This window comes from Tetrao urogallus, assembly GCF_951394365.1.
Source record: "Tetrao urogallus genome assembly, chromosome: 6".
In the NCBI taxonomy this organism is placed as follows: domain Eukaryota; kingdom Metazoa; phylum Chordata; class Aves; order Galliformes; family Phasianidae; genus Tetrao; species Tetrao urogallus.
In genome coordinates this window covers 7,397,061-7,413,507 of record NC_136819.1, presented here as the reverse complement: position 1 = coordinate 7,413,507, position 16,447 = coordinate 7,397,061, and the positions used below count along the sequence as shown (strand labels likewise).

The 16,447-nt window shown below is 40.0% G+C and overlaps 1 protein-coding gene across 1 annotated transcript in view; it reads right to left on the bottom strand.

Annotated features, from left to right (window-relative positions):
* Positions 1-16,195: 16,195 nt before the first annotated feature.
* Positions 16,196-16,447, bottom strand: part of SYT9 (synaptotagmin 9) — a gene marked incomplete at its 3' end in the record, with an annotated part of 63,146 nt that continues 62,894 nt past the window's right edge. The window contains exon 7 of the mRNA XM_079537218.1: positions 16,196-16,303. Within this exon, the coding sequence (XP_079393344.1) occupies positions 16,196-16,303 (108 nt within the window). The remainder of the gene's footprint in view (positions 16,304-16,447) is intronic.

Here is a 16,447-nt window from a genome sequence, read left to right as displayed (position 1 = left end):
CAATATTTGTATCTTTTCATAAAGTGATTTTTTGTGATTTAGGTCTCAGACAGTAATTACAAACCAGCTGCTATTTTAGGCAGTCTGAAGCACGCCTATACTGCTTCTTGTGAAGTTGAAAACAAATAGTAAAGCACTGTTGAAGCTCTTAACGCAGCAAAATGAATGAAAGTCACTTAAGGTAACGTGACATAATGTATACATACAATGTATTATTTTAGTTGATATTTATATTAATATAATAAATTGTCTGGGTTCAGAGTCATGGCTGCATTTAGTCTGGAATTATTTTTTAAGTGTTGGATTGAGTCTTCTGGGTCAAACAGCTCAGGTGTAATTTGGAGACTCTTGCATAAAAATCACAGAGTGCTGGGGGCCTTGGAAGGGTTGGGATGAATTGAAATTTGCTAACTTTAAAGGCCATAGTGCACCTGCATAAGACACAGTGCAGCTTAGGAAGAAGTTAACATATCTACCTCTACTACCCACTGTCCTGACGTGTTCAGAGCAGACTGGATTTTCAGGGATGTAGTGTAGTAGAAGGTTGTCTATTAGATTGCTGCGTTCTCGTCGAGGCAGCACGAAGGCTGGCATATGCCGAGATGGGAATTCTCCAAAGAGAAAAGAGGGTTTCCTGGCTGAAGGCAAGAACATGGATTGCTTCTTATCCAAAATGTTCTTATGCAATGCTGTTTATTCATCACACATTGTATGCTGTCTGTTGTCAAGCATGCTTTTCTTAGAGAGAGGAAATAAAACTCAGCTTAGCATCTGAGTATATTGTTCAGAACATTATTTCAAGGAAATTACTGGCTCTAAAATGCTTGTCATTGGCCATTGTGCAAAATAACAACAATCAACTGCCTCCCACTTTGAAATTGACACCTGACACTAATGAATGCGCTAATTTTGTTTTCTCCATTCTTCTGCATTCCATGCATGAGCGGAGCTGATATACTATCTGTAGCCTGTTTTTGCATTGGTACTCTCATTCCTCCATTACAGCAGCTCTTTTTACACCTGTTGCTTTCAGTAATTAATAGGGAAAGTGAAAACTGCATTCTAGAGAGCCATGTAAGAGAATTCTCTGAGAAAGTGATATAGAAATACATTATGAATTTTAAAAAGCAGGTTGTTCCACTAATCGTTTAGTCAACTCATGTGGAATTGTCATTAAGTATTTCTTCCTGTGGGATTATTCTGTGTGAAAGAATGAAGCAGAAGGTAATCCCACCTGCCAGCTGCTAAGGGGACATAAAGATCTTCTTCCACTCGTGTAGCTTGCTGCTAGCTCGACTGTCACCTGCTGATCCAAGCACAAATACAAGCTAGGTGGAGAATGACTTGAGAGCAGCTCTGAGGAGAAGTATTTAGGGGTGTTGGTTGATGAAAAACTCAGTATGAGCCAGCAAAATGCACTTGCAGCCCAGAAGGCCAGTTGCACCCTGGTTTGTATCAAGAGAAGCATGGGCAGGATGTTGAGGGAGATTTTGCCCCTATACTCTGATCTTGTGAGACCCCTCATGGAGTACTGGGGCTCCCAGCACGAAAAGGACACTGAGCTGTTGGAGTAGGACCAGAGAAGGGCCATGAAAATTATCAGAGAGCTGCAGCACCTCCCCTATGGGGATAGACTGAGAGTTGGAATTCCTCAGCTTGGAGAGAAGGCTTCAGGGGGATGTTTATAGCAGCCTTTCAGTACCTGAAGGGGGCTTTCAGTAAAGCTGGGGACTGACTATATAGAAGGGCATGTAGAGACAGGCTGAGATTATAAAATAGAAGAGAGTGGGTTTAGACTAGACATTAGGAAATTCTTTACCATGAGGATAGTGAAACACTGGAACAAGTTGCCCAGAGAGGCTGTGGATGCCCCTCCCCGGAGGCATTCAATGCCAGGCTGCACAGGGCTTTGAGCAACCTGGTCTAGTGGGTGGTGTCTCTGTATGGAGGTTGGAACTAGGTGATCTTAAAGGTCCTTTCCAACCCAAACCATTCTATGTTTCTATGATCTGATATACAAAGAAACTACAGAGATGCATTTTTTTCTTTATAGTAGTGTGGTTCTGTATGTAAAACAGGGGACTAAATGGCAGGAGATGTGAGCAGAGACTCAATACTATATTCCTATAGGAAACAGTTAGGAGAAGAGGGCAGTGGTGGCTGTAAACTAGTTATGTTTCTCATATTCTACAGGAGCTATTTTTTCTGTTCATAGGAAAACAGACTCATAACTCTTCTGAATTAGAATTGCCCTAGTTCTCTTTCCACAGCTTGCTATGTATCAAATCTTTTATCTGAAGCACATATTGTATGCATCCTGCTTCCATGAATATTTTCCATTAGTTAATCAGAAGGATACAGCTAAAAGGAGATGCAATGGGATCTCAACAGCAGAATGGAAAAGCAGATAATTCCTTTATTTCTGTGAGTAGCTAGCAATCGCTACTAAATGTGTGATGCTCTGCATTCCTCACACAGTAAAGACTTGCTTGTTTTACTCACTGAAATGCGCCTTTCTCTTCTTTTATTCAAGTATCACAAAAAAGTGATTTTTGTTTTCTTTTTGTTAGAATGTTCTGTATTTCTTTGCTTTGTCTCAAGTTATTACCCTTACTGAAATACTTCTTACAAAGTACAGGATCTGGCAGGGGGATGGAGGCAATTAATATAGAGCAGTAAATCCAAATATCCTTCCTTTGGAAGTTCATCTGTTAAGAATGGTATTATTAGAGATTGAAATAAAACTTCCAGAAGGCATTTCTCAATTAACTGTTACCCTTTGGGCAGCTAGAGGGATACTGTCTATTCCCCAAAATACTATGGTAACAACTTTTCTAAACACAGCACTCGCCTGTTCTTCACTTGCCCTATGAACCAGTATTCCTATATTCCTGAATACTTGTTTGAACAACTCTAAGGATGCTCCTGTGTTATGGCATGTAACACTTATTGAAGCACTCTTTCAAGCTTAGCATGTTAACAAATGTTTGATGTCTTTAAGGAAAGACATCAATAATTATTGATAATGTATTTTACTGAGACCTTGGATTTTGTAACGTTCATCAAAAATGATTCAGGCCTGGCTACTACTGTTAACTCATTAAGTTCATTCTGGCAATTAATTCTACTATGATCTGACATTTTGAAGCATCACTTGACCTTACACTGTTGGTCTGATACCTGAAGACAAAACACACTCCTTCCTTAATGAAAACGTTCTTGCTGAGATGCAATGGCAGACTAAATATGAATAGTGGCTGGAAGAGATCGTTACCAGCCTTATCTTCTGGAACTGAACTTGCTGATGAAATTGTATGAGAAATCAATGTGTTTGAGAAAGTTTTCTTATGTATGAAGAATAAGTATCATTGAAGCAATCTCTCTATTGAAAATAGCTAAGGAAAAGACGATGCAGAAAAGATTATGAGGAAGGAATATAAAGAGAAGAATAGGTGGATAGCAGAAAAGTATGTAATGGGGGGAAAGTGAAAACAGCACAAAATTTAAATGAATATCTATTAGGCATAGAATTAGATGTGGCTTAGATAATATTTCTGCTTGGAGTGAAAGTTCTAAGGCAAAGTACCTTGGAGCTCATCCATAGGGCTCTAGAGATTTTGATTTTCCTGCCTTGAAATGTCCTTATTTTAACAGGGAAAGGGAAGAGGGAGAGACTGGCATTCATATTTTCAAGCAGACTTAAGGAAACATAAAAACAATTCAAGAAAGCCATAAAACTAAATCTAAAGATACTTCTGATGAAAAGAAGAAATTTATTTTACGGGGAGTGTTTGAGTTGTAGTTGGCAGCACTTGAAACTAGTTTTAATTTAAAATAGATCTAAATTGAGGGAAGGAGGAAACAGCTTCCAGCCCTCTCACTGAGAGGAGATTCAGCTCCAGTGTCTCATTCAGAATTCCACCTTCCGTTTCAATGCACTTTCACTTTTGGCTCAGGTATCATAGAAGAATTCTGGGACACTTAAAAATAATTGAAAAAAGATGCAAGAAATGAATTTATTTGGGAAAATACGGATAAAAAAATATGTCAGAAAATGTTAGCTCCTAAAACCAATAGCAGGAAAACCACCTGTAGTAGTAAAATGTTTATTTCCAATTACCCTGTGCCATTATAGTACTGAACAAAATACGATGGTGACCCCAGGTATGCAATAGCTTTCTGCTCCCTTTGTGTAGTAATGATTTCAGGAATCTTGTGCCATTTATAATGACCTAAGCATATTTTTGTTATTGACCCCAAAAGTGAAGAACGAGCTTGTGATCCGAGACAGCCAGCACGGCTTCACCAGGTCATGCTTGACCAATCTGGGGGCCTTCTATGATGGAGTGACAGCATCGGTGGACAAGGGGAAGGTGACCGATGTCATGTACCTGGACTTGAGCAAGGCCTTTGACATGGTTCCAACCACACCCTTATCTCCAAATTGGAGGGATGTGGATTTGATGGGTGGACCACTCGATGGATAAGAAATTGGTTGAAAGGCCGCAGACAGAGGGTGGTCATCAATGGCTCTGTGTCCAGGTGGAGGCCGGTAACGAGCGGCGTCCCCAGGGGTCTGTCTTGGGACTGGTGCTCTTAACAACTTTATCAGTGGCATCGATGGAATCGAATGCACCCTCAGCCATTTGCTGACAACACCAAGCTGAGTGGTGCGGTTGGCACGGTGGAAGGAAGGGATGCCATTCAGAGGGACCTCGAGAGGCTGGAAAGGTGGGCCTGGGGGAACCTGATGAGGTTCAACACGGCAAAGTGCAGAGTTTTGCACTTGGGCCGGAGGAATCCCAGGCGTCCATACAGACTGGAAGGAGCGGTGCTTGAGAGCAGCCCTGCGGAGAAGGACCTGGGGGTCCTGATGGATGAAAAGCTTAACGTGAGCCAGCGGTGTGCTCTTGGGGCTTGGGGGGCAAATGGTATCCTGGGCTCCATCAGAAGAGGGGTGGCCAGCAGGGACAGGGAGGTGATTGTCCCCCTCTACTCTGCTCTTGTGAGGCCCCATCTGCAGTACTGCGTCCAGGTCTGGAGCCCCCAGTGCAGGAAAGACTGGGAGCTGTTGGAGAGGGTCCAGAGGAGAGCCACAAAGATGATGATGGGACTGGAGCACCTCCCCTATGAGGACAGGCTGAGGGAGCTGGGCTTGTTCAGTCTGGAGAAAAGAAGGCTGCGGGGTGACCTCATTGCAGCCTTTCCATGCCTAAAGGGAGCCCACAAATAGGAGGGGAATCAACTCTTTGAAAGGGTTGATAACTGCACGACAAGGGGAAATGGTTTTAAGTTGAGGGAGGGGAGATTTGGGTTGGATGCCAGGGGGAAGTTGTTTACAGAGAGAGTGGTGAGGTGCTGGAACAGCTGCCCAAAGAGGTTGTGGATGCCCCATCCCTGGAGGTGCTCAATTGGATGGGGCCCTGGGCAGCCTGGTCTGGTATTAAATGCCGAGGTTGGTGGCCCTGCATGTGGCAGGGGGGTTGGAGATTCATGATCCTTGAGGTCCCTTCCAACCCTGGCCGTTCTGTGATTCTGTATTGTTCTACTTGATGCAGCCATAAGACTTACGGGTGTTTGCAGTTCTTGTAGCTCCCAAAGTCCTTTCCTATTAATTTATAATCTTTTTTTAGGAATTTGGTTATGAAATTCAAAATGAAGCAGAATTTCCTTTAGGGGTCAATTGAACTTTACTACTATGTTTAATGTTGCATGGCCTGGGTAAGCTAGTATCTGAGTGAGATTCCTCCTGGGCAATGGAGGAGAGTGGATCAGGCTAAGCAAAGACATATGGTATATGTTAAAAAAATTTGAACGGAAAGTAAAATGCTGTCATGTTTGGAGAGATAATGTTTTATACCAAAGAATACATGTAGTATGACTAAAAGATTTTAGATTAGATTAGGTGAGATTAGAATTGTTTATTTTAAACTGTGAGGTTATTCACCAAATTTCAGTGATTTATTTACTCATATAGGGGTATATTTGCTCAAGAAATCTTTTTTTTTTTTTTTTTTAAGGTTGAAAATCATTCAGAAAGTTCCAATTGTTGCAATTTCAGTTGATGGGTTTAAAATTATATGGTTTGTTTGTTTGTTTGTTTTGGTTTTTTTTAGACCTTAACTGAACTTTTCCATCATTCTTTAATAGGCTCCTTGGAGCAGACTTGTCTGCTCAGGCACATCTCATGCTATGGAACACAGGTTATTTTATTGGAACATAAATTCACTAATGGTTATTTGCAGTTTTAAGTGGTTTAAGGCTATGACCTTTTGGACAGCATGGTGCACCAGATTACCGTGTCATTAATTAATCTGGAAAAGAGAAACGCATAAGCATTTCCAGCAAAGGATTTGATCCTGTTTAAATGGCAATATTAAAATACTGATCACAGTGATAAAGTGTTACTTGAAACAAGCTGTGTTCTCTCAGCTGCTAAGGAACAATTTCAGTTTCCAGTTCTGAACATTCCAGCTTCCTATTTGTACAAGTCATGAAAGGGTAGGATTTGACCCTGATAGATCTGCTGATTTCTGTTTCAAGGCAGAGTGTTGCTTTTGTTTAACATTTATAGAAGTGTTAAAAAAAAAAATTAAAAAAAAAAGGGAAAAAGATGTTGCTTATTAGAAACAGCTTTCAGGGCCAACTGTGACAAATTTCAGTCACAGCATGGTTTATTTTCCTTTCCTGGAAAACGGCTACCTTTGGTGTCCCAAAGTTTGCTAACTTTGTCATACCGCTTTCTGTTGTTTTCTGAGCTACTTGTTTCTTGCTGAATGGTCTGTGTCCAAGGCTGTTCTGGGGCATTGTCTTGCTCTGACACTCATGCCTGGCCCTTCAGGCTCTGTTTCCAATTTGCTTCAAGATCTTATCAGGCCTTTCCCCTGTGGAGAGTCTCAGCTGCTACTAAAACTCATATGGTACTCCCATAACTGTTACTAATATGGAATCTCCCATAATTTCCATCTTGATGGGTATTAAACGCGAAGGAGCAATTGAATTTGTAGGTTTAATTCTGCTATAGATCAAGCTTTTTCAATGGGGATTGTGTGGGAACTGCTGAATCACAGCCTGAATCTCTGATTGATCACCAGAGGCGAGGAAGGAGTCAGCCCTGGGAGCACAGGTGAAGGCAATTCACCCATCTGCTGGAAGGGGTGGAACCTGGCTGCACCTCTCCTAGACCCATTTAAGAGCTGACTACCAGGGGAAAGGTCTTTTTCTGGAGATCCCTCCTTTGGAGTTTCCTAGTGAGCCCAGGACAAGGCTAAGCATTCTATCTGTTCTTTTTTGGTGTATTAATCTGCTTAGTCAAACTCTCTTGTATATTTTGTAATTATAACATCTGTATATTCATTGACTATACAGGGATTATCAACCTTTTGCTTGTCACTTTCAGTTTATTAATAGCATTGCCCACGAAGACTGCTGCAATCAGTATTTCAGCTGTCCCTGTTTTACTGATGTTTTGTTTAAAATATGTTGGTTATATGGAGAGTTAAATGATGACTCTGCTGGAAAAGGGTCTTGAAAAGAGATGTATAGGCCTGTTTTGACGGAGGAAGAGGCTTTTACTTTTAACAAAGAAATAGAAACATGAAAACAATATTTTTGACAAATATAAAAAATAAAAGACATTTAAAAACACTTCTTAAGTTCTTAAATATTTCCTGCTATAGTCTAGTTTAGTTTGTCTTCTGGGACAGAGGGGGATAGCTAACATTGACAGTCATTGACACCTATTCACGTGTCTTTCCATCTCTCATGATCTTGTCAAGGAAGCTGTCTAGAGCGCATATTTCCTTTCCCTGCATCTGTGTGAAATGCAGAAAGACAGGAGGCTGTTTAGGGCTGCAGGTGCTGAGACAACCAGCATGGTTTCACCAAGGGCAGCTCATGCCTGACCAAGCTAGTGGCCTTCTATGATGGAGTGACAGCATCGGTGAACAAAGTGAGGGCAAGTTATATAGTCCTCCTGGATTGTAAGGCCTTTGACATCCTTATCTCTAAATTGTAGAGATATGGCTTCAAAGGGTGGGCTATTTGGTGGATAAGGAGTTTGTCAGAAGGTTGCAGCTGGAGTTGTGGCAAATGACTCCAGGTCCAGATGGAGGCCAGTGATGAGTGGTGTCCCCCAGGGGTCCATCTTAAGACTGGCACTTTTTAGCATCGCTATCACTGACATAGATGATGGGATCAAGTTCACTCTCAGCAAGTTTGCAGATGACACCAAGCTGAGTGGTTCAGATGGTAGGACAGAAGGAAGGGATGACATCCAGAGGGACCTTGATAAATGTGAAATGTGGGCCTTGTGTAAACCTAATGAGGTTCAACAAATCCAAGTACAGTGTGTTGCACTTGGGTTAGGGCAATGCCATATATGTATTCAAACTGGGAGAGCACTTTGAGAACACTTGGCCCTCCCAACAAGGACTTCGTGGTCCTGGTAGATAAAAACTTAACATGAATCAGCAGTGTGCTTGTACAGTCCAGAAGGACAACGGTATCCCAGGCTGCATTAAAAGAGAGGAGTGTGGCCAGCAGAGAGAAAGAGGTGATCGTCTCTCTACTCTGCTCTTGTAAAGATCCATCTGGAGTACTGAATCCTTGTCTGGGTCCCACAACACAGGAAAGCTTTTGGAGATGGTCCAAAGGAAGACCATGAGGATAATCAAGGTGCTAGAGTACTTCTCCTACAAAGACATGATAAAGGAACTTGTCATATCCAGTCTGGAGAAGGCTTCAGGGAGACCTCATTGAGGCCTTTGAATATTTAAAGAGAGATTATGAACAGGAGGGAAATCGACTTTTTACATGGGTAGACAGTGGTAGAACAGGGTGGAATGGCTTTAAACTAAAGGAGGGAGATTTAGATTAGATGTCAGGGGAAGTTTCATCACTGAGATGGTTGCCCCAGAAAAGCTGTAGAGTATGCAGAGGTGTTAAAGGCCAGCAGGATAAGGCCCTGCGCAGCCTGATCTAGTGGTTAGCAACTCTGCCCATGGCAGAGAGATTGACCTTTGAGCTCCCTTCCAACCCAAGCTACAATTCTACTTTTATTGGTGATAATAGTAACTTCAACATAACTAGCTTGCTATGATTTCCTTTCCCATATATCTGTGATGTCAGACACTCTAAATATGACAACACCTACGTTAAATTTTTTTTCAGTTGCACGGAATTATTTTGTCACTTTTTTTTATGTCACTGACCCTTCATTAATGCAGTATTTGCACGTAGGCTAGATCTTCCAAATGAGAAAAAACCAAGCTTACCCCCCCAAAAGATAGAGAAACTCAAAGTTAATTAGATGTTATGCACATGTAGAAGCCTTGCTGATGCATATGTAATATTTCAGTTCATATGAAATAAAATAAGAATATAGCCCTTTTGGGTACAGTTTGTGGTCACACCACAGTGACATCTGTGCTATTTTTTCCATTTGTTTCTGGGCTCTGCCAGTGGAACCCTGGGAATTTCCCCAAGCTACATGTCAGGTTTTGACAAGACGAATGCTAATCTTGCTAACCTGCCATGTTAAATACTAATTTTGGTATGGTAATTTACCATACTATGTGTTGGTAAAAGTACTTCTGTATCTTCTTTATTTTTATTCTTTATTATTACATATGAGATTCATGTTTGATATATTTAAAAATATTTCTATAATAAAAATTACATCCACAGAGGTAAACAAGAGGAAGATTCTGCACTCAAAACCCCAAATCGTGTTGGAGTGCAGTAAAGTAACTGTCATTGTTTTGTGATCTTTGGTTTTTGGTATTCCACATCATAACATCATGTAGTACACTGGGAGTTTAACTGTTAGCGCTCAAGTTCTGGGTACCTGTCTGGAAGAGAAGAAGAACTATGTTCCCCAGGGGGCTTTGTGATCAGAGAGGAGATACAACTCCTGGCAAGGTCACCTGATTTCCTCTTCTTTGTTGGCTCTTCTTTGTCTCCCTGCTGCTCAACTGGACTGTACATCTCACCTCAGCGTTATGGTGAGGCCCATCCACCTTTCGGACATTCTCTCTCTCATTATCTTTGATTTATTAGCTTCAGTTCTAATTATATTGTATTACGGTGTGTTATCTTGCATTCCAATACTGCATTTAGCAAACTAGTTTGTTTCTCCTCAGTTGCTGCTGTTTTTAATTATTTTGGGGTCCCCTGTTTCCCTTTTCTGGAGGTGCAGACTTTGTGAAATCCCTCTGCCCCGCTACTCACAGAACTGGGCCCAACCAGCCCATAAACCATTGACAGTAACTATCATGTTAACAGTTTTTTTTTCCTCTGATCTCATTTATTTTACAGAAAAAAACATGGAAAAAAATGGAGTTAAAACACTTTCCAAAGTGTTTTTTTTCAGTGTTTTTGAATAATGAATTGAACTTTCATTTATTAAATACAAAATAGCAATAAATTACAATTGCACAATTTCTTACAGAGTTTTTATTAAGATCAAAATTACTTGTTCAGACTAGATTTATATAAATAGATCACAGTACATTTTTACTTGTGTTTAGAAGATTGTAGTACATATTACAAAATTAAGAAATTTGTTGTCCCTCAAACCATCACTGCGAAAAGAAATCATGCATTATTTTTACTAAAAAAAAAAAAAAAAAAAAAAAAGCCCACCTAGTTGAGAGAGCCTCAGTACAGGAATGGCTCTGCTCTTGAAAATTAGACATGAAACAGAGATACCAAGCCTATTTATTGAACAGGAAATAATAAAGTACAGTACAATGTTCATGTTATTAAAAATGAAAGTACACAAAAACAACACAGCTCTCTTCACACACCTTTGCAAGGGGCATTAAAAATGACAGCTGGCCAGCATGCAACTGAGTAAAACAGTCCAGTTTTACAATGTCTAAGTGAGCAATGGAAAGACTAACTAAAAATCCAGACAAAACAAACAACCCAGATGCTTACAAGTTCTCATGTCACCTTCCCTTCCGTACCATGTGTGCTGTGCTCAGTCAGCAGCTGAGTATGTCCTGGTGATACCTCTCCTGAATGGTGTCTCTTTCTGCCACCTGAACTAGTGCATTTCATGGCCCTTCAAGGAGGCAGAGGTCCTTTGGGGACTCTGGAGGACTTCAGCCAGAGTTCCTTGCACAACTCACTGTATTAGATGGTGACTCTAAAAGCAGCTCAGCTGAGTGTGCTGTGCTCTTGCAGAGTAATTCACACCTTGCATAGCTTGATTCATGAATCATAAGGCTGTCACTTTGGAACAGAATTATGGTTGCAATCAAGGCTTTCCAGTACTTACAGCAAGTATCAAAGTGAAGTTGTTACAGAGTCTGTCCTGCTCCTATTTTCCTCAGCATGGAGGCTTATGTTAAATTCTACAATGTGGTGGATAACTTTCTCTATATGCTTTTTTTTTTCTTTTGGAACAAGAAAGCCATTGTTTTCTCAATTGATACTGAGATGTAAATATTTTTAAATGCATTGTTCTAAAGGCAAGAAAACATTTTATTGATAACACTTCATGCTGACTCACCTACTGTGTGATTCCTTTTTTTTTTTTTTAAATTCTTTCTGTTCAAATAAACCCAAAATGCATTAACAGTAATTTAATATTATAGATTTCTAAATGGGTCAAAAAGATTCTTCAAGTAAATTTCCAGTCCTCTTCCTCCCTTTCCCTTTATCATTTGTTCCTTTTAGACTAGAAGAGAATAAAGAGAGCTTTTAAGAGTTTTATTATTACTATTACTTTTTAATAGCAAAGTCCCCTTAATGCTCTAACATTGCCAGGTGATAAAATTATCAATTTACCTTTAGGTGCCAAGTGTTGATATAGCTTTGTATAATGGTTGGAGTTTAAAAAGTGAAAAAACATATCAACTACTCCTCAAACCAAACATAGGTTCAACTAAGATAATCTTTCTTCTCATTCTTTTCTGCTGCCCTTTGCTGTTGTACTAGTTCTGCTACTGGCAGCTGCATTGCCCGCCTATATAATAAGTTTGCTGTCTTATGTATCAGCTGGTACAGAATGCTGAGGTGTACTGACTGGCAGGAATAGTATGAGAGGTGGATCTTTTTTCTATGCTTTTTTTTTTTGTCTTCTAGTCCCTGCTTCTGCAGGTTGCAATTCATGTATGGTTGGTGTATTGCCAGGATTATTTACAGGGGAAAATGACACACAAAACCCTCAAGTGCTTTTAATGCCTTGTGACTTCAGCGAAAACAAAGGAATTTCAACATTCAGCTGAAGAAGGGTTGTGCTTGTGAGTGTTTTAGCCCTGGAATTTCACACAACAGCCCATTATAGCCTGCTTAGTATCAGAACCTTGGAAAGCTCTCACTTTTTTTCATAAAAAAATCTATCTGAAATTGTGGCTTCTTATGAAAAACTAGGAGTTTAATAGAATATTGTTAATGAATAAAGTGGGATTAAAATCTTGCTGAGATGCATTTCTAGGGGATTTCCCTTTTTGCTTCAGTAACACTTGTGATACAGCATAATTGTGTCTTCACAGGAAATAAAACAAATGAAGGTTGGAGGTTTGGAGTTATTCTTATGAGCTGTTCTACTAATTCACCACTGGAATTATAGTTCAGAAAAGAGAGTGACCAGTACTGGGATCACAGTACTGCGTTTCCAACTGGTGTTCTAGCAGTAGATGCTCTGTTATGTCCAATATTGCTATTGCCTGGCTCACCAGAACTGTAACATGGGTCTACTGAAGGTCTAGGGAGTAGCATAGATTAAGTTGAGTCAAAAGGTGAAGAGGGAGAAGCACAGAAAACAACTACTGTTCCACTTATGCACTACTATGGAAAGGCAGATATTTTTATAAAGCACGAAATAATGCCATAGCCTGTGTAACAGCTTGTAAGTCATGAGTCAGAGAGCAAGAATTAGGAAAATTAAGAAAATGAAAAATAAGATTTTTCTTTTCTTTGTAAAAGAAATATTTCAAACTGTTTTCAAAATCATTCTCTTGATGCCAGCCCCTTGAGCATTAAATGAACTGAGTATGGTAATAAAATAAAAAACATTACCAATTACAATGACACTACTTTTCTGCTGACGCCCTTTTGAGTCACTTGAGGCAAATCTGAGACAGATTTCTGCTCTGTTCCACGGAGACAAAATGAACTAGCTGCATAGGTCTCTTCATTCTTACAGAAGCTACTGTTCATAACATTGCCCTGGTAATAGCCATTGCAGCGGGAAAGCATGCAGCTGCCTGCTTTGCCCACGTGGGATTGCATCTATGCTGATTTATCCAGGAAATCAAAGATCTCCACTTACAAGGAAAAGGTCCTCCTCCTTTGTTCGTGCTTATCTCCCCATGTTGGCTCCTGGGAAATGTGCCTGAGTAAAGAGTGCAGAATTTTGCCTGAAGTGAAGATCATACATGAACAGTTACGAGCATTGTATTATATCACTGGTCTGCTGACATAAGGCTTCACTTGAGCATGTATTGAAATACATTTGCTAGGGCTACTTTGTATTTTTTTGTTCTGGACCTGACCTGTTACCAATCTGAAATTTTGCTCAGGCAGGCTTTCAACAGTTGTGGAGTTTGCCAGGAGTGTCCTTGTATGTGATAGCTAAATTCTTCATAGCATAGCATGACATTTTATTATTATTTTTTTATAACAACTATACTTTTAAGACTTCTGCTTTGTAGCCACACTACACATTTAGAACAGATCCAAGATCTTCTGCAACCATTAGGCTGTGTTTTTACATGTTAACAATTCTGGTTTTCTGGAAGATCCTCAAATAACAAGTTATACAACTTTTTTTTAATAAAAGTTGCAAATATTTTCTTGATTTTTTTACAATCACACGTGTGTCAGCTCAATTAGAAACTGAATATGAATGGTGAGCATTTAACACATACAAGGTGCAAAACAATGTTCATGTGCATAAACTTACCTGAACAGTATATACAAAGACAAGGGCTACCTACCTGTGTTTAGCAGGCAACTAGATTGTATAATACACACATAATTTGCATTTGCCCTTTTAAGGTAAAGATATTGATGTAAAAACTTGATTCAAAGTCTGTCTATGAAAAAATTAAGGAAGAGTTAACCCTATGCATGGATAAATAATGAGCAAAATTTATCCGAGGGACTGTTGTTCCAGGAGTTCATTATGTGAAAGAATTCAGTGCTTTGCTTTGATTTTGATTTTTATTTTTAAAATGGTCAGAATTCATTAGCATTTACGACGTACAATCATTTAAGGTAGCCCTGTCAATGTTAGTTCTACTACAAATAATAGTCTTCACAGACATTATATAGGTTTGGAGTGGCATTTTAAAATGGTGTGTGTGTGTGCTTGTGTGTATGATGAAAGAAAGCCACCTGTGAGATTCTTCCAGCCCTTCACAGTGTTACGGACACAGTGAAAAGCGGTGACTGGAAAATCATCTAATAACACCGAGGGCTCCCAGTCTCCATACTACACAGATCCTTATCTTCTTTCTAAAAGAACACGCTGTCATTGCAAACACTGTATGTATCTTCTTGTCACCCAACAGAACTTTTTACAGCTTTGAAGGATTTGAAGCATATCTGCAAAGGAGTGAATTAGTCTTGTTTTCATGTCAGGTGAAAGGAGACATGGAGATGAAAGATACAACTCACCATCAAAAAAGTCTGATGACAGTCATTCTTGGGAAAAAATGACTTACATAGCTTTACATTTACAATACTGCACTTCTTTTTTCCTTTGCAAATACAATAATCATATTTAAAGCTGGCTCCAATATCTGTTGTTTTCATTGCTGTCATGTTGCTTGTAAAACCTGGGTTATTCTAATGAGCAAAACATTTGACTTGAATTTGGGTAATGCTTATGACCATACAAAAAATCTATCAGTAGCAATAGTGTCAGCTGGAGAACTAATGCTACAAGTGGATAATATTGCACTACTCAAAACCAATAGCTCTTCACACAGTTGAAGACTGAGGGTTCTATTCAGCAGTATTCAGGGTCCTATGGTTGTGGCCACAGAGGTTCCAGAACTCTCGCTGAGCCTAATCCTGATTCAGGAACCAAAATGATATGCTGTGTATGTATTTCTCTGCACAGCCTGGATGCGCTGGATACCCTCCCCCACTTGATTCCTGGGAAGGGAAAAAAAAATTAGTCTCTCTTTAGCTCAGTGGCATGAAAAGCAATTCACAGCAATGAAATCTAAAGAAGTTAGCAAGGCATGTATGAAAAGAACAGGTTGCCTGCAAAAAAGGGAAGAGCTGTCAAAACCTGATTGTGGGCTCTGGCTGCAATAAAACTTATCAAAGAGGGAAGACAAGTTTGATTTAAGGATGTAGCCAACTTCTGCTAAGAGACACTTTTCATTTTCTAGGACATACTAACTGTTATAGTGCTCCTCATGTGTTCCCTTGGTCCGTTCCTATCAGGGTTTGGTTACAGCTGAGAGCTCAGTGATGTTTTTCTAAACTCAACTCCCAAATGCCCAGGCGGGTATTTCAATTGTGGCACTTTTGCCAGGAGCTACCTTTTCAATGAGGGCACAAAAAGCTGGGCTCCAGACTTAGCTTGATCTTCCTTCACAGCCATGCTTGTCTGTTGGTATCCCCGTTCCCTCACAATGCTTCCCTGCTGCCATGGGCTGGGAGTGATCGAAGGTCTCCCTGTTGAAAATGTGCTTCTGTTGTCCCCAGGAACCAGAAAATGTAATTGATCATGGAGACAGACAAGGCTGGAGTATTTCTGCCATTTTGTAACATCTTCCTGTTGTGTGACATTTAACTTATGGAACAACCTAATGCTGGTGCTTGCAACCAAGTCAAGTCTTTAGTTGCATTCTGGTCACTAGTCTACACTGCAGAAAGTGTCTGTCAGCTGCCTGCCTCTACATATCAGGTGCTTATGGCATTGCACATGGCTTAATATGATATTTTTTCTTTTCTTTCAGCAGACAGTTGTGACTGTCCATAAATATAGTAGCTTCTCCTGACTGGGATTATTGCCCGACTTCAACCAGTGAGAGTAACCATAAAAATAAACCATGGGAACTCTTAGGAAGCAATTTAGTTAGAACACTGAAGTTTTGTGTCTCATGAATCAAGATTAGCATTTCCTGTATTGGGAAGGGAGAGGATTAAACAGAGGGATTAAAAGGACATCTTTACCCCACTGGACTCTGTGGAATAGCCCCTGAGGATATGGCTAAGAAAGAGTTCAACAGGAATGCCAAATTTCTGCTGAATAGGTTAAAAGGGTGAGGAAGCCTCTTCGGCAGCCATCCAAGCGCAGAAGACCTGCATAACATTTCTGCTGAATAGGGCCCTGAAGACAAAAAACAAAACAAAACAAAACAAAACAAAACAAAAACCATAGGAACCTTGAAATTTTCTTCTAATTGCGTGGCTTCTTATTAATGCCTCAAATCTCCAGAGAAACTTACACCTTTTTTTTTTTCTTTTTTTTTCC